Source organism: Gavia stellata, unplaced genomic scaffold (assembly GCF_030936135.1).
Source record: "Gavia stellata isolate bGavSte3 unplaced genomic scaffold, bGavSte3.hap2 HAP2_SCAFFOLD_100, whole genome shotgun sequence".
In the NCBI taxonomy this organism is placed as follows: Eukaryota; Metazoa; Chordata; class Aves; order Gaviiformes; family Gaviidae; genus Gavia; species Gavia stellata.
Window position 1 is genome coordinate 121,592 of NW_026776604.1, and position 17,998 is coordinate 139,589.

A 17,998-nucleotide genomic window follows, 5' to 3' on the forward strand; every position below is an offset into this window, starting at 1 on the left:
GACTTGTCTCCTGCTCCAAGAAGAAGCCACTTCTCCAAACCAGTCTTCCAAATCCTCCTCCATGAACATTAACCCTTACTCTGCTCTGGAGAAGCTGCACGACAAACACTGAGACTGTGCAGTAACACTGCCGTGCTTTTTGTAGGGCAAGAAACCCAGAAACTCAGAAGACACTTGCTTTGCTAATGCAGAAGTCAGCGGGGGCGAGCATGGGGAAAGGTTTTTGACTGGACTGCCATGTCCAGGCTAGCCAACGGCAGTTGGGTTGCTCACCCTTCAAGAGGCTTCCCAAAGATGCTGAAGCAGCCCTCAAAACCTGAGCAACTTACGGTGTGAAGTAATGCAATCCGGCTGGCCTTGCTCTCCAGCCCTGTGATGCAGTCGTAATAAAACCGCATGCACAGGACATCATCTTTGCAGGACAGAACGCCAATGTCCTTGAAGGCAAAGGAGAGGTGCTGCCTGTTCCTCAGTTGGAAAGAGTACAAGAGTATGGTCTCTTGCACACAGTCTTCCACCACGTGCCGTGGGAAAGAGGTGGCTCGTGATAGCCAATTGTAGTTCAGCGGCTTGATCTTGATATCGTCTGTCCAGGAGGAGGAACATGATCACTGCCATAGCAGGCCAAATTGCCATGTAAGATGCATAACAACATGCCAGAGAAAAGGTGGTTTATAGAAACAGCTCTTGGGGAGGGGTTTGTTTTGGGGGAGCTCAAGCTGTTCCCGACCTTTGGAGGCAATTCTCTACTTCTCCCAGGCCTTTCCACACAGCAGAGAGCACGCACCCTGCCCGCAGACAGGGAGGGGGAAAATGGAGGGTGGCCGCTGCCTTCTCACCAAGGATAACCACTGTGGGGAACGCGAGCTCCCGCAGACATAACGCATCAATGTCCAGCCGGAAGACAGGTCTCCGAACCACATACACCTCCTCTTTGCCATGGAATTGCTCTTGGACCATAGCGAAGGTCCCGAGTCCTGTGATCAGGACACCCTGCCCAGGAAAAAGACAAAAAGGCTGATGAGTGAGTACTTGAGAGATGGGAAAAGTGAAAGCTTTGGAAAAGACCGATGTTCTCCAATTGTTTTCTTCCCCTCCTCAAAATATTTGCTAACATCCCTTGGCTAGAGAAGATCCCAGGCAATTCCAGCATTGGGAATACCACACACACCACCCCCCCACCCCCCCCCCGGGACAATTCCCACATTATCCTTGGCATAGACCCAGCATAATCCCCTGCTTCTCTGCTTGGTCTCTCCACTCCGACCACAGGGAAGAGTGAAGCCCTATCGTGTGCCGAATGCTTTCTCAGACTAGGTCTGGACTTGGTTTCTCTCCTGGTTGACCAAGAAGCAGCACCGGGCACACGGCCTTGTCTCGATGTGCCGCCACGATGCTCAGGAAGGGATCGCTCCCAGGGCTCAGGCTCTCCAGGGCAAAGGAGGACCAATACGCCAGCCCACCTTGTCCAGCTTCAGCTGTCCCAGAATGTATGCAGACACAGCATCCCAGATATCTACAACCTCTGGAAAGTAAGGGAAAGAGTTGTCAGGCTCCGGGCCAGCCAGCTCACAGCCTTCACTGCCTCTCGGCAAGCTACTAGCCCAGGGGATGACAGATGCAGGTGTCCACAAACAGCCCAGACAAACACCGCAATGGCTGCGGAGCTGGGCTGCGCCCCAGTTTCAGACTGCCAGCCCTAGTCTGCGCCCAGGGCGGGGCTGGGGCGGAAATGGGGACATGGGAAGGGCTCCGGACCAGGGCTGTGACCATCTAACCCCCAGAAAGGGATGGCACCCCAGAGCCCAGGACATGATCTGCCAGCCTGGTGGCACAAGAGGATCCCGTGGGAAGGAACAGAGGTTCTCCCAAAGGAGACTAGTTCAAGGTAAAGGGATGATTTATGGCACAGGCATTTCCAGCTGGCTCATGAGAGCCCTATGGGAGCTGTAGGACACCCCCGCCCCTGGGACGCAGGACCCTTTTCATCCCAGAGCCAGAACCACAAGAGCTCCCAGGGAAAGCTGGTCCTCAATGGCCCCTCTCGTGAGGGGACCAACCCATGCCCACGGGAGCCTCAGGGCGGGCAGCTGGGTGTCCAGGTTGCCACATTGTCCCTCAAGCCCCGTGGGACCCTCAGGCAGGGCTCTCGTGGCAGCCCACAGCCCTGTCCAGCCACCACCACAGCCCAGCAGCTATAGCTTTTGACAGTGGACTGCCCTGGTGCAATCCCTCAGGAGGGAGCTCCCGAAACCCTTACCCTTGGTGGAGAGCTGCAGGAGTGTGGGGAACAAGCTGCTCAGCTTCAAGCTGACGGCCACGGTGCAGCAGCCCTCCATCGCGCTTGCCGCTTGCCCTCAGCTCAGGGAAGGGGATTCTTTTCGCAGCTCTTTGTCCAAAACTCCTCTCTGATGTGCCCCTGCTCTGCCTGTCAGCAAGGATCCTGCCTGTCAGCGAGGGTCCCCCAGCGCAGCCCTGCTGCTTCCCAACCCACTCCTGGCTGTGGAGCAGCTCTGAAGGGCAGCAGTGGGGAGCCCCTGAGCAGTGCCCAGCAGCACCCAGGCCTCGCCGGGAAGTGCCGGCACCACCGCAGCGCTGGGGAGACCTCCCTGTGATGTGGGGCATCCCCCTGTGACATCAGCCCACATCATTTGAAGGTGCATTATGACACCAGCAGGGAGACAGCACAACTGGGGAGAGAGTCGATGGATTTCCCTTCGTGTCCTGGGAAACGGTCATCCCCTTTATCCCCAGTCCTTTTCCAAAAACCCCATCCGCCCCCTGCACCAACACGTCTCTGCTACTGGGAGTCCATCCAGGCAGGTGGGCTTTGGGGGTTGGCTGCGGTTGGGCAGTTATAAGAGATGGGATCGAAGGCCTGTGGGATGCAACAGCCCCTCCAGTGTGCCCAAACACTCCTCTCTGCTGTGTGTCGCTTGCGTGGCAGGAGTAGCATGGGCTTTACTGCACTCGTTTTCGCTGGGATGGAGCTAATTTTCTCCATAGCGGCCCATAGGGTGCCTTGTGTTGGATTTGTGACCAAAACAGTCTTCATAACACACCAATGTTTTAGCTATCGGTCAGCAGTGCTGGCACAGCATCAAGGCCTTCTTTGCTTCTCATGCTGACCCACCAGCAACTAGGCTGGGGGGGGGCAAGAAGATGGGAGGGGGCACGGCTGGGACAGCTGACCCCAACTGACCAAAGGGATATTCCATACCATATGACATCACGCTCAGCAATAAAAGTTGCGGAAAAAAGGAGCAAGGTGTTTGGGGGGTGTATGTTCGAGGCTACGGTGTTTGTCTTTCCAAGTTACTGTTATGGGTGATGAAGCCCTGAATAAAATGAGTAGCAAAAGGTCCAATTGCCCTAAATTTTGGCATCGGCTGTCATTTCAGCTGGCCAAAGGAATTTTCCCAACAACCTCCAAGAATGTTCCCCTGGATGCTGCCCAGTCTCTCCGAGTTGCTCCATTAGAGCTTGTAGTTGCCTGCACATACCCTGGACCATCTCTAGTACCTTACAGGTCACCAGGTGTTTGTGCCAGAGCAGCTCACTGCTGCCCTCCCTCTCCATTAATTAGCATCAGAGCTGAGACCAGGACCTCACATGCAGGTGGCCATTTTGTGCACACCTGAACTGAGGCAAGAGGAAGTCCACCTCCTTTGTGGGATTTGTGGGTTTGTGGTCTGCATGGGAGGGAGCCGACTCCTTTTCTGTCTCCAGGACTGAAAACACAGGTGGAGGTGCCTCAACTGATTCAGCTGAATCCCTTTCCTCTGCAGGGGTAAAGGAGATCCCTCCCTGGCACTGTCTGGGTGTCCTGCCTAATGATGGGACAAGTAAAGGCAATTGCCATGCCCAGGTTTTTTTCCTGATATGAGAAATGGCACTGCTGGAAAGAAGTCTCTATCCCTGGCTGAGGAAGGGGACATCAGTGATTCCTCCTGCCAGTTTCACAGCAGGTTCCCCCGGAGCCCCAGGGACACCTGAAGGGAGCCCAGAGGGGGAAGAAAAGGTCATGCCTTGGGCTGGTCCTCTGCTGCTGAGATCAGCCAGCTCCTGGGATGGAGGGAGCTCCTGGCAACTGGGCAGTGCTGCAGAGGGACAACTCTGCCAAAGAGCAGCTTCTCTGCAAAGCGCAGAGGGCTGAGGGCACTGCCTGCAGGCACCGAAGAGAGGGGAGCGAGGCAGAGAGAAGTTAAAGGCAGCGTGGAGTAGGATGATACTGAGAGCTGACTGCGGGAGAAACGTAACCACAGAACTAGCTGAAGCTAGCAGATGCAAGCAGAACGAAGAAGAAAAGTGTCAAGGACACAATTCCAAGAGAATGAGGAAACTTCAGAAGGCGGCCAGCCCAGAGACCAAGAAAAACAAGATGAAATCAAGAGACCATCGACCAGAATTAAATGATTGGACTTGGGGATTGGGTGATGGGTGGGACGTTCCGGGAAATCTGTCTGTAAATGTATAATTGGGGTGTGCGATCTGCCGTAGGGGTCCCTCCTTGGAGGCACCCAGCTCGAGCTGCTCCGCATGTCGGATAAATGAACCACTCATTTACTCAGCGGATTGGAGACTCGTCTTCTGGGAGCAGGAACCTAGGGCTGAGCACTGTTGAGGTGGCACCTGCATAATTCCTACCATGGCCTAGGTGGTGGCTGCATAATTCCTAAAACAACAAGCCAGGTGCCTGTTTCTGCCCTGTCACCTGCTCAGGCACATGTGGCATCACAAGAAGCTGCAGAAGCCAGCTGCCTGCTCCTGCCCTAAGAGCTACAGAGCCACCAGTGACATCACAAGCACCTGCACAAGCCAGGTGTTCATTCATACCCAAACAGCTACTTAGCCACCAGTAACATCAGAGGCAGCTCTACAAGCCAGGTGCCTGCTTCTGCCCTATGGCTACTCAGACACCTGTGACATCACAAGCACCTGCACAGGCCAGGAGCTTGTTCCTGCCATATGAACTTCTCAGGCACTTGTGACATCATAAGCAGTTGCACATAGAAGGTTCCTGCTCCAGGCCTATCACCTGCTCAGGCACACGTGACATCACAGGCACATGAACAAGCCAAGTGCCTCCTTCCACCCTATCACGTACTCATCCACCTGTGACATCACAAACAGACGCACAAGCCAGGAGCCTGCTCCTGCCCTGTAACTACTCAAATACATATGACATCACATGAGCCTGCACAAGCCCGGGGCCTGCTCCAATTCTAACAGCTACTCAGCCACCAGTGACCTCACAAGCACCTGCACAGCAGAAGGGGGATTTGTCCTCACTTCCAACACCCTGGAGTTTTCCCCTCCATCTCGGTCTCCCATCTCCCCATGCTCTCCTTGCTCCCAGGCACCTTTCTCACCCACTCCACGACCTCCCAATGCCTCTGTCTGTCTTTGTGTTTGTGTGGCAGACGTTACCTTGGAAGCACTGTCCCAGCCGCCTCACCCACATCTCCTTCTCGCCCTCCTCTGCTGTCACCATGCCTGCACCAGCTGTCTGATGCACTTTTGGACCTCATGGGCTCTCTTGTCCTGCCTCCCTTCTGATGTTAAATCCTGTTCCTGCAAGAGAAGTGACAACCAGTCAGTACCCCATCTGTCACATCTTACCTGCCTCTTCCTGAGCTGGGCGGCTGGTGGGAACCAGCAGTCCCAGAAGTCCCAGAACCCCAGCAGTGCCTGAAGTCTTCTGGCGCAGGCGCAGCTCTGGGTGTGCTTGGTGTGTAGCGTGCTTCCTGAAGGAAAACAGCAATGCTCAGAGTAACCCCTGGGCAACGTCCTGCTGGGAAGAGCCGATTTGAAGGCAGGTTGGCAGCAGACCCTGAGGCCGTGCCGGGGGTGGGCTTCTTCCAGCAGGATTTGGGAAAGCCTGTTCCCAGCTGTGAGCGCCGGGCCAAGGGCACGGGGCAGAAACAGCCCCCACCCCCGAGGGCCCCAGCCCCCAGCTGGTCTGTCCCCAAACTAATAACACTTCAAAACAGGCTCTCCCTCTAACTGAGTTATGTTCAGTTATAAGAGAAGAAACTGTACGCTTCCAGATTAAGTAGTCCAAGACTGTTAGAGGGCAATTTCAGTCATTACCGCCAATGTGAAACCCCTCCAAAGCATCATTCACTGAGCACCCACCCTTTAGTCCTTTTGCAGCAAGGCCTCTGCGACCGAGCACATCTACATGGATATCTCTGCCTGACAGGAGATGACCGTCCCAAAAAAAATACCTTGTCTTGGCTCTAGTGAAAGCAAAGAATTTAGAATAATGATACAAACAAATTTAAGAGAAAGCAGGAGAGCGGAAGAGGCAGAAAAGGTGATGTGTCTCACCCACCTCTAATTGCAGAAGAAGTGTCAAGGGGGGGGCTCTTTTTTTCTCTTTTTAATCATTGCCTAGCACAAGTGAAAAAACACCCACCTGCTGTTTAACGAGAACTGAAACTACAAGAATAAGGCTATCGAGTCTGTGTAATTACTCTTCTTGCCAGGTCACATTGGACTTTTTTTATTTTAAATCTCAGTGGAGAGCTTTAACTTAAAATCACTGAGTTCTGAGATGAGGATAGCAAAACATCCTCTGCAAATCTTTGAAAAGAACAGTACATTGAAGGAAAACGGCTCATATAAACTGCAAACGACACGTTTCTGCTGTCAGAGGTTGTGACGCTTTGGAGTATCTTCGCCATCTTCATCTTCGTACTCTTCACTTTCTTCTGATGACATTCTAACTACCGTACCTCAAGAGAGCATTAAACTGTTCAAGTACTTTTGCAAATCATATAAAATCCAAGATGCCTACACAGATGCCTGTAGGTTTTGCTGGTACCATCACATTAACAACACAATTGGTCCTGCCAAACCTACAACCTGCAAAACCTGAAGGCCATCAGCACACAGGCACATACACAGCGATCTTGTTCTGTCCTTGCCAAAACTGCTGGTGACCTGTCATCAGCCTCAGTGACTAACAGCAGGCAAGACTCTCTCATCTAGCTTCGCTCTGATGCAGCTCCTAGGAAGCCATTAATAGGTTAGAACGGTACGACTAAGCATGGTAATCTTGCTCCAAGTCCTAGCTCTGCCATGCGTAACCAACCTGCTCATTAAAGCAGATTAAATTTTATTCCTTGGAAAGCACCACTTTTTTTTACCTTTTTTTTTTTCTGTTCACAAAAAGAGTGGCATTCTTTCCGAATGCAAGGCCACTCACATGCGGTATACAGACAGCCCATGGAAAACTGAGAAATGAGTCTGTGATCACTTCCATCCCCATTCCTTGGCACGCCAACGCTCCTATCGCACTCCTGTCCTTGCCAGTGGTCAAAGTAACGCAGTCTGTGCAACATGTACAAGATGCTGACTTTGCCAGGTATTGCCCAAATCATCTCTTATTCGAGATCTGATCAGCTCAACTACTTCACTTCACACACACAGTTACTATGGCCTTTCATGATTCAGCCTCCTTCCTCGTGTGATTTCCCACTGAGTACCAAGATGACAGCTCTTAGTTATATATCCTGCAAGCAGTTTCCACTAACTGTCCCCTGCTACACACCAACAGGAACAGCACTGTCCTCTCCCCTTCCCATCCCCACACCGGGGAGGAGCTGCTCACACACCCCTGCAGCCGGCCTTGCTGCCTGAAAATTCCTGCTGTGCTGCTCAAGGCTATGAAAACTGTCACGCTACGGCTGTACCCACATCACTGTTCCTCGTTCCGAGTGACACTGCCCACTTCTGTGTATTCCCACACATCTGCAGCCAGCTGTTGCCTTCTGTCTTGTAGGCGTTTTGGAAAAGCACCCTTTTTTTCCCCTGAATACCTTCTTTGACCTCACTACAGGACAGGCCCAGAGTCCATGACTACAGCTGGTAAAGTCCATAACCATACAGAATTGCGCAGGGATGACGAATAGCCAGTGGTTCAGCTCATTTCAATTGTTGAAGACAAGGGTTTTGTAGCCTCCTTCCTCTTGTTTCTTCTTGTGGACTCCTCTTCCTTTTGCGTCCTGTTGCCTTTTCTTGCCTCCCCTCGCCTCCTCTTCTCTCCTCTTCCCACCTCCTCTGCTTGCCTCCTGTTGCCTCCTCTTCCATCTTTTGCCTCCTGGTCCTTTCCTCTTCTCTTGCGTTCTTTTGCCTCTTTCTTATTGTGGCCTCATCTTGCCTCCACTTGTTGCCACATGTTGCTTCCTGTTCCCTCCTCCTCCTCCTCCTCTTCCTCCTCATGTTGGCACCTGTTGCCTGTTTCCTCTTCCTCCCATTCCTCATGTTGTCTCCTACTGCCTTCTGTTGCCTCCTTTTCCTTGTCCTCCTACTGCCTCCATTTGCATCCTGTTACCTCCTCCTCCTTCTCCTTTTGCTTCCTGTTTCCTCCTCCTGCTCCTTCTCCTTTACCTCCTGTTTCTTCCTCCTCCTGTTGCCTCCTCTTCTTCCTCATCCTGTTCCCTCCTCCTCCTTCTGTTACCTATAGTTCCCTCCTGTTGCCTCATCTTCTTGTTGCCTTTTGTTGTTTCCTCATCATCCTTCTCCTCCAGTTGCCTCTTGTTACCTCCTGTTGCCTCATCCTCTTCCTTCCTCTGTGTCCTCCTTTGGCTATCTATTGCCTCCTGTAGCCTCTCCTCCTTTTGCCTCCTCCTCCTGTTGCCTCCTTTTCCTTCCTATTTCCTGCTCCTCCTCTTCTTCCTCCTCTTGTTTCTTCCTGTTGCCTCTTTTTTCCTCTTCTTCCTCCTCCTCCTTTTGCCTCCTGTTGCCTCCTGTTTCCTCCTCCTCCCCTTCCTCCTGTTGCCTCCTTTTGCCTCCTCATCCTCCTGCTGTTTCCTCGCGTTGAAACCACCTCTTGTTGGTTCGTTTTGCGTTCTGTTGCCACCTTTTGCATTCTTTTGCCTTCTCCTCCTGTGGCCTCCTGTTGCCTCGTCCTTCTCCCTTTTCCTCCTGTAGCCTCCTTTGCCTCCTCCTTCTCTTCCTTCCTGTAGCCTCTGTTTGTTCCTCCTCATTCTCCTTCTCCTTTTTCCTCCTGTAGCCTCCTTTTCCTCCTCCTTCTCTTCCTTCCTGTAGCCTCTGTTCCTCCTCCTTCTCCTTCTCCCTTTTCCTCCTGTAGCCTCCTTTGCCTCCTCCTTCTCTTCCTTCCTGTGGCCTCTTTTTTTTTCCTCCTCCTCCTCCTGGCTGCTCATGGCTTGGACAGCCATACTCTTTACTGGGTAAAAAGCTGGCTGGATGGCCGGGCCCAAAGGCTTGTGGGGAATGGAGTTAACTCCAGTGGGTGGCCGGTCACAAGTGGTGTTCTCCAGGGCTCAGTACGGGGGCCAGTTCTGTTTAATATCTTTATCAGTGATCTGGATGAGGGGATCCCGTGCACCATCAGTAGGTTTGCAGACGACACCAAGTTGGGCGGGAGTGTTGATCTGCTTGAGGGTGGGAAGGCTCTGCAGAGGGATCTGGACAGGCTGGATCGATGGGCCGAGGACAATCGTATGAGGTTCAACAAGGCTGAGTGCCATGTCACAACAACCCCATGCAACTCTACAGGCTTGGGGAAGAGTGGCTGGAAAGCTGCCCGGCAGAAGAGGACTTGGTGGTGTTGATCAACAGCTGAATATGAGCCAGCAGTGTGCCCAGGTGGCCAAGAAGGCCAATGACATCCTGGCTTGTATCAGAAACAGTGGGACCAGCAGGACAAGGGAAATGATTGTACCTTTGTACTCAGCACTGGTGAGGCCACACCTCGAATCCTGTGATTAGCTCTAGGCCACTCACTACAAGGCAGGCACTGAGGTGCTAGAGTGAATCCAAAGAAGGGCAACGAAGCTGGTGAAGGATCTGGAGAGCAAGTTCTACGAGGAGTGGCTGAGGGAACTGCAGTTCTTTAGTCTGAAGCAAAGGAGGCTCAGGGGAGACCTTATCACTCTCTACAACTACCTGAAAGGAGGTTGTAGCCAGGTGGGTGTCGGTCTCTTTTCCCAGGTAACAAGTGATAGGATGAGAGGAAACGGCCTCAAGTTGTGCCAGGGGAGGTTTAGATTGCATGTTAGGAAAAACTTCTTCACTGAAAGGGTTATCAAGCATTGGAACAGGCTGCCCAGGGAAGTGGTACCTGGAGGTATTTAACTGAGGTGTAGATGTGGCACTTAGGGACATGGCTTAGTGGTGGACTTGGCAGTGTTTATTTGCCATTAGACTGGATGATCTTAAAGGTCTTCTCCAACCTAAATGACTCTGTGATCCTATGATTCTATAATATCTGAACTGTTGGCAGTACAGAATTAGACAAGTGGACAAACAAAAAGGGTGGAAATGGGGCCAAGCTGATGAGCTGCAAGAACATTACTCTGAGAAAAAGACTTCTTCCTTAGGAAAGTTTTCACATTTTTTTTCTTCCAGATCATCCCATTTGCTGACCTCTTCCTCAAACAGTTCCACACTGTCCAGCACAGCTGCAAGACATCCCTTCATTCCTGCATTTCCTATTGATTCCCACTCCCTATTCACCCTCAACACTCAAGACAGCATCATGCAGGCTGCGAGGAAAAAAAGTTACCTGCACCCCAGCCAGGCCCAGTACAGAAACCCTTCTGTGCCCTCTCACAATTTTTATTCCTATGAGAAACCCATGTAAATTAGGACATGTGACTTTCTGTGGAGAAATCTGAAAACACTCCTGATCTGTGGCTGGCATCTAGCTTTCCTTGCACAACCAAGAAAGTACACACAAGTCTGCATGGTTTCTTCTGCACCTTGGGAAAGGCCTCTCGTGCCCGTGTTTCTAAGGACAACCTCCCAAAAGTGGCACCGCAGAGGTATTCCTCAGCCTTGGTAACTGACAGCCACCAGCAGCAATTTCCTCTTACTAACATCAGGCCCAATTTGCCCTCCCCAAGAAACAAAAGGTAGATTCAGGGACATCTGGAAAATAAGGCACGAGATAGAAATTCCAGGTGCTCAAATGCACATTCATGCTATTACGTGAGCCCAACACTCTAAGGCTGCTTGATGAAACGCACAAATCACATCAGTTTTTCCCTCCTTGCTTGTTTCTGCCGTGCAGACCTCATGAAGGTCTAGCCCTGCAAGTTGGACATCCCCAGCTCCTGATCAGCTGTATCATGCAACAGCACATATGCCAGGTGCCAGGAGCCTGTATGATGTCACAGCGCGTCCCCATGATGAGCGAAGGCCTCTTCCCAAGGCCACCTGGCAGCTGACAGCGCAACCTCTCCTGCCCGATTGCTGCCTGCCCTCACCCTCGCTGTGCTCTGCGACCGAGAGCTGCAGCAGCCAACGAGCTCATCTGCACCCAGTCCAATGGCCAAGGCTGAGAAAGGTGACGCATCGCTGCTCCTCCCGGGGAGGTTTCACACCGGGCCTCTGTCAGAGAAGCCCCTCAGCAACTCTCCTGCTCTTGCCATAGGCTTTGTAGCCACCTCCAGGATGGACGGAGCCTGGGTGGGCACCTGGAGACCTCATCGCCCCATCATGGCCCAGTTTACCAGCCCGGGAGCCAAGTACTCAATCCTCAGGACCACAGGTAAAACCACCATACAAGGGGGGAGCACCACATCCACTACCTCCAGGGGACAAGTAGCCACTGCCCCATTCCCCTTTGCTCCAATCCTCCATGTTCTCAGCTGCAGCAAGGACACAGGCCTGCCAGAGGAAGCTCAGGTTGCTCATGGGAAAGCCCTGGAGAAGAGCTGCCTGGCTCTGCAAAGCCCAGAGGTGGCTTTAGCAGCCCCTTAACGCCTGAGTGCATAGGAGGAAGCTTGTTCTGTATCTTTGCCACAAACTTGTTGCTCCCACTTCACCCTTTTCTTCTTCTCTTCTTCTTCTCCTCCTCCTCCTCTTCCTCTTTTTCTGCTTCTCCTTCTTCATCTTCTCCTCTTTTACTTCATCTTCTCTTCCTGTTCTTCTCTTCTTTTTCATCTTCTGTGCTTCTTCTCCTTCACTTTCTTCTTCTCCTTCTCTGTCATAGCAGTAAAGTTTCATTTTCTTTTCCATCAGGGCGCTGGGAAAGCAAAACGTCACAGAAGCGATCTTTACGTTTGCTTTAAGTTAACTTAGCAACTGTTTTGGGGTTTACTACTTCATAACAATAGCATTTTGGAGATATGCTGACTAATTGCACAGTGCCTACATTGTTCTTGCTGGAGGTCGTTGTACCATTGTATTGGCCTGCTGGTATCCTCCTTGGAGGAAAAAGTCACACAGGAAGGGAATGTCTTGAGGCCGGCAACTCTGACTCCTCCACTTAGAAACTAGCTTTAAATAGTCAGTTGCAGGCAGGTGTCCTTTCACAGGCTTTTCTTCCTAGGTTACTTGGCTCACAATCCCAGCAAAACCAAAGCACCCCCGTACACGTTTCAAGGGGCCAAACGTCCCGTCGCAGACAGCTGCTCTCCGGGTCCTTGGTACTACATCCAGCCCTCCATCACCAGGAACGGGAAGTACGTGGCTCCAGCACAGCACATGTGTGGACTTCCCAAGATAAAGACCGAGGTCACCCCTGGACCGAGTGAGTACCATTTCTCCAGCACTTCTTTCAGGCAAGACAAGCACGCCTTCCTTTTGCCCTGTGCTACCGGGGTGCAAAACCATCAGCTCACGCCCTGAAGGATCTTCAGACATTTCCAGACAGAAAGCAAACAAGGCTGAGACCTCCACCTGACCTGTCCTCTTTGGCTTGAGGAAAAGAGCTCAGCTTCACTGCTTTTCTCTGTTTCTCCTCCGCCCTAGGTGACTACTCCACCGACAAGGCCAACAAACACCTCTACAAATGCACACCGGCACAGTTCATGGCCTTCCAGCACAAGGCCATCAAAACCGACCAAACTCCAGGTAGGGGGACTTGGGGAAATACACATACTTGCAGCCTGCGTGTCCCCCAGGAAAATCTGCTGGACAGCTTATTCAACAGGCCTAGGGAAAAGCCTGCACAGCAGGATGCAACGACCTCTTGACAAGCTTGATGTCCCAGACCACCTGTCGCATTAAAGGGCAAGGCAATTTGGCAGAAAATAAACCCCCTTGTGTTCCAGCTTCTCCTCAGATATCAGAGGGGCTGGGGGCGGTGAGGCTTAGATTCTGAGTGATGCCCAATGCTCTGTATTACAAGTCGGTCACGTTCAATGTATTGAACTCTCACGATTACAGATGCACTCATAACACCATGCACTTTCAGTCCAGTCATGTTCCGTGACCTAGCACGGCCACACTTGAGGGATTTGGTGGCATTCAATTAGAACTCTCACAGCTAGATTAGTGAATAGTCCAGTTTATTGAAGCAACAGATACACAAGTTCTTTTGGATTGCCGGTGATAAAATTACCGCCTGCAAAGCATGTGCAAATACCAAGAATATGGGTAATACAGCCTGGCTACAAACACGTTAAGTTATAAAGCAACTCTATAGAGGCTTCTAAGTTTCCTGGGGAAGCACTCGGCATAACCAAGTGTTCGAATCTTACCCAAAGGCGTCCCTATTGGGGGGAAGAGAGGCTCAGCCCGTCAACTGATCCCAGGTGTCAGAGGTGGCGTGCGATGGTATCTTCCCTGGCATCCCTCCTCTCTTAAGCCATTTTTATATTATTTGTCCTTACATGTGGAGCTTGAGTGACTCTAGTCATACATACCTCTTTGCAATTGGTGTAAAAGTTTCTCGTTCTGCTTTTAAAGGTATAGACTAAAAAAAATCCAGGGCGCAAGCTCAGCGAGGGGTGGTTGCACCTTGGAGGTGGGTAGCTTTGGGATGGAGGTGTGGTGTTTTGGTATTATAATGAGATTATAATGAGCAAAGTTCACCCAAAGGATAGTATTTTGTCAAAAAATGACAGACTGTTGGCTCGGGGTGGTAAATATGCAGCTCACGGTAGTAAATATGCAGCTTGTCAGTTCCATAGTAACTTCCAGTTCCCGTCTCATCCCAGAGCCTGGCGGCGGTGTCTCCACTCCGCTCCACCCTCCGTGTAGTTTCTCTTAGAGTCAGCACACCAAACTCCCCTGGTGTTGCCAACATCTAAGGTTGCCTAGGGAACTTCTGTGGGATGGATTCCTTGCATATTCGCCACATTCCACCCTGACGATTTCTTCAATGCTGTACCTTTCCGTAAAATGAGAGTATAAATCTAATTCCTAAGTTCCCTCCAGCAATTATTCCACACCACCAACTTCTCTCATCCCACAGAAGAAGCGGCAACTCAGGCTTGGAGCTGCCGACAGACGCCGCGTGTGACCGAAGACGAATACATTGGGAGGAGGGGCAAAACATCCTTCCTGCTCCTGGCGGCAGCCTTGACAGGCTGCTTCTCTCCCACCCCAGCACTGCTGCTCTCCTCGCAGGACTCACACAGGCATTCTTCCCTTTCCCCTTCCAGGTCCTGGCACCTACACCCTGCCTCGGCTGGTGGGACCCAACACAGCCTACACCCACGCCAGCTTGTGCTACTCCATGAAAGGGAAGAGTAAGCACAATGGCTTTGCTGAAGACCTCTCCAAGGTGAGCTACGCTTCTCTGCTCTCTCGTGTCAGCAGCTGAAGCTCAGATTAGAAGGGCTCCAGCGCCTGCTGCAGCCTCCCTTACGCGCACTTCCCTGCACCAGCAGGAAAACTCAAGAAGCCTCGGGTCACCTGGCTCTCCTGCTGTTAACAGTGGGAAAGGGGAGGCTCTACTGACACCTGCAGTCCGTCGCTTCCTAACACTAACAGTTTTGGTGGGGCAAAGCTCATTGACACTAATAGGAATCTCCCTCCTCCTCTAGGAAATCTGCCTCTTGGCAGGTTAAATGGAGGTTCCCTTGTTGCAATTGCTCTGTGCCTCTCACACCACTTCTCTGGCCAGCCAGCTCAAGTAGCACAGCCTGTGTGGGCACCCAGCAAGAATCAACACCCGCCTTCTGTACCCAACAACCTCCCTGCCTCTCTTACAGACGCCAGGTCCTGCTGCATTCCCCAAGGTGGAACTGGACGTCTACAAAAAAAGGGCTCCCATGTACACGATGGGAACCAACAGTAGACTTGGAGGCAACAAAACAGTGAAGCCGGGGCCAGCAGACTACCACCTGGGAAAGGTAAGGCAGCCTGCCCACCTCTGCTCCTCCGCTTTGCAACAACCAACCCTTAAGCATCTCCCCCTTCTGACGGGGCTTCTGAGAACTCAAGACCACCTTACTGGAGTGACAAAACGCAGGACAGCAGGCCTGCTCCCTTGCCTTGGCCCAAAGCCGAGCAGAGGGAGGCCAAAATCCACATCTTTGCATCTCCCCTAGCTCAGCCATTCAATGCTGATAGGCACTCACACATCACAAGCTCTTCAGGAGGACACACCGCCGCAGAAGGGACAAGCAGACCCAAGAGCAGACCTTTCTCATGCACTGGGCATCAACTGGGAGGGCAGGGGCATCTAGCGAAGTCTGGCTGGAGCTAGAAGGGCTCTGGATTTGGAGCCAGTTCCAGTGCCAGCTCAGCTCTGGGCAAATGCACGTACATCAACTTGTTATGCCAGACGGCCTTCTCTGAAGACAAGTCTTCTTAAGAATAAGGCACCACGGTCACCCTTTTTTTACCTCACTTTTCCCCTTCCAGGTGACGCTGATCAAGCCCCAGGCACCTGCTCCCACTTTTGGACTGCGACATTCCCTCTGCACAACTCCTCTAATACCTCTGATATGAGACTAATAAAACAACACCCCCCCCAAAGATCTTGTCTGGTCACCTTCAGCTGCAGGGAGAGGGGGTGTGTGTGAGTGAGGACGATCAGCTCTCTCCATTTCATGTCTATGCCTCAGCCAAAACATTGCAAGACGAGGATGAGAGGAGAGCACCGAGATCAACAGCATAAGCAAGGCAGAGAGCTCTGACAGCACCGTTTCACCTGACCGGACCTAAACACTGCCCCGTGAAAGCAGTCCAGCCCTTCCCTACATGCTCTCACCCCATGGCCGAGCATCCCGCAGGCACAGGCTTGCCCCCAAGGACACAGCCAGTCTCGGCACCCCCCCTTTTCAGTGCACACAGGTGGCTTCTCTCCAGGGTGCGGCCAGAAACACTGCTGCTCTGCGTGACCTCTTGCCATGGGCTAAATGCCACAGGCAAGTCCCCAAAACACTGACGGTTAAGTAGAAAGAATCCAACAGACAGGATGATGGTTGCATCCTCCAGGTTGCCTTATAAAAGCTAGCTATCCAGTAAGGAATTGGCAATATGGCAGGATGAAGATGGTACAGCCCCTCTGGGCAACCTGCTTCAATGCTGGGCTGCCCCAAAGGGGAAGAAGGTTTTCCTTATCTCTAGCCTGAAGCTTTCATATTTCAACATCGTCTAGACTATTGTCTGTTTTCCTCCTGCCAAGCACCACAGGGATGAATTTGGATCCATTCTCCTGAAAACCTCTGCCTTGGGACTGGCAGGCTGCTGGGAGGGTCCCAAAGCCCTCCCATTCTAGAGAATGAAAATGCCCTGTCCTGCAGCGTCTCCTTGCAGGGAAGTGCTCCAGGCCCCGAGCATCTTCATGGCCCTCTGCTGATCTTGCTCCCACTTATTAACATCTTTCTTGTACCGGGAGCCCAAAAATTGACCCCGTATTGTGCATGTGGTCTAATGAGTGACGAGTAGGGGGAGATAATCGCTTCCCTCCATCTTTGGGTGAGTCCCCCGTTCATACAGCCCAGGACACTTCTTTGCTACCAGGGCACACTGCTGGAAGTTGTTTTGTCTTCTGTGTCCCAGGAACATCAGGGTATGTTCCACAGAACTGCACCCTGGTCAGATGATCCCCAGCCCGTATCACTGGAGGGGGCTGGTCTGGCCCAGGTGCAAGACCCAGTGCTAGTTCTTGTGGAATTTCAGGAGGTTTGTGGCAAGGCATCCCTCCCACCTGGCAAGGCTTCTCTGAATGGCATCCTTAATGCACAGGAATGCTCCTCCCCATTTGATGACATCAACAGACCTGATGATGGTTGCATCCTCCAGGTCGCCTTATAAAAGTGCACCTTAGAAAGTGCACAGGGCCCAGGAAAGACTCCTGTGCTGCAGTGGCACCTGCATCTGCAATGTTACTAGGAATGGATCATCCATCTGCAAAGGTATCTGCATCGACATCTGCACCTTCAGGGGTATCTCCATCTGCGATAGTGTGTTCACCTGCAGTGCTCTCTCTCTTGGTATTTGCACGCGGAATGGCATCTGCAGTGACATGGAGGACAGGTGGAAGGTTAGGGGCTTCGAGGGAGGGTGCTAGGGCTTAGGGGTTAGGGGTTTATGTTAGCAGCTTCGGTTCAGGCATCTGGGGAGAGTTTCTGCTTTGGGCTTTGTGCTCAGGGTAGGGCTAGAGCTGAGAGCTCCCCTTTTAGGGTTAGGGATCAGGGTGAGGCTCAGCATGAGGGTTTGTGATTCTGCTTAGATCTTCTTGTACTTGATTTGAGCACTGACTAGCTTTGTGGGTTGAGGGGTTGGGTTAGGGCTAGAGGTGAGGGCTGCCGTTAAGGCTAGCGTTTGAGGGGTAGGGACCTCACAGACAACAACCAAGTGCTGTCCCTCTCACAGGCCTCTCCTTTGACCTACCCCGTTGTCCCATCTCTCTTTGATGTCACTCACAAGCATCCTCACAATGCTGCTCCTCACCAGCCAGCTTCCTCCGGCAAAAATGACATCACAACCTACTTTCCGGCAATGTCACCTATGCCTTCACCTTCCTCTTGCCTAACCTCTCATCTCATCTCCCTGGCCTTTCCCTTCAGAACCTCACAATCCCTGCCCTGCTTCTAGCTCCTGGGAAACATCAGTTAGGCTTAGGAGAGGGGTTGAAGATGAGGGAGGGTGAGGGACAGGATTACGGAGTTGAGTGAGGGTTTAGGCTTCAGGCATCTGGTGAGGGGTTCAGCTTTGGCATTAGTGTTAGCATGGGATGATCTGTCATTCCTTAACAGCCCTGGAGCACTCCTTATCAGGATTATAACCCAAGTGGAACAACACCATAGTTCCAGAAATTCCATCATTTTGCTAGTGACTA

At 52.0% G+C, this 17,998-nt stretch overlaps 1 protein-coding gene across 1 annotated transcript; it reads left to right on the forward strand.

The window, feature by feature from the left end:
- Window positions 1–11,427: 11,427 nt before the first annotated feature.
- LOC132321155 (outer dense fiber protein 3-like) lies at window positions 11,428–15,660 on the forward strand. The gene is made up of 6 exons (XM_059834732.1): window positions 11,428–11,524; window positions 12,308–12,508; window positions 12,730–12,831; window positions 14,367–14,488; window positions 14,919–15,059; window positions 15,574–15,660. Exons 1-6 carry the CDS (start codon window positions 11,428–11,430, stop codon window positions 15,658–15,660), a joined length of 750 nt encoding a protein of 249 aa, XP_059690715.1.
- The last annotated feature ends 2,338 nt before the right edge of the window (window positions 15,661–17,998 follow it).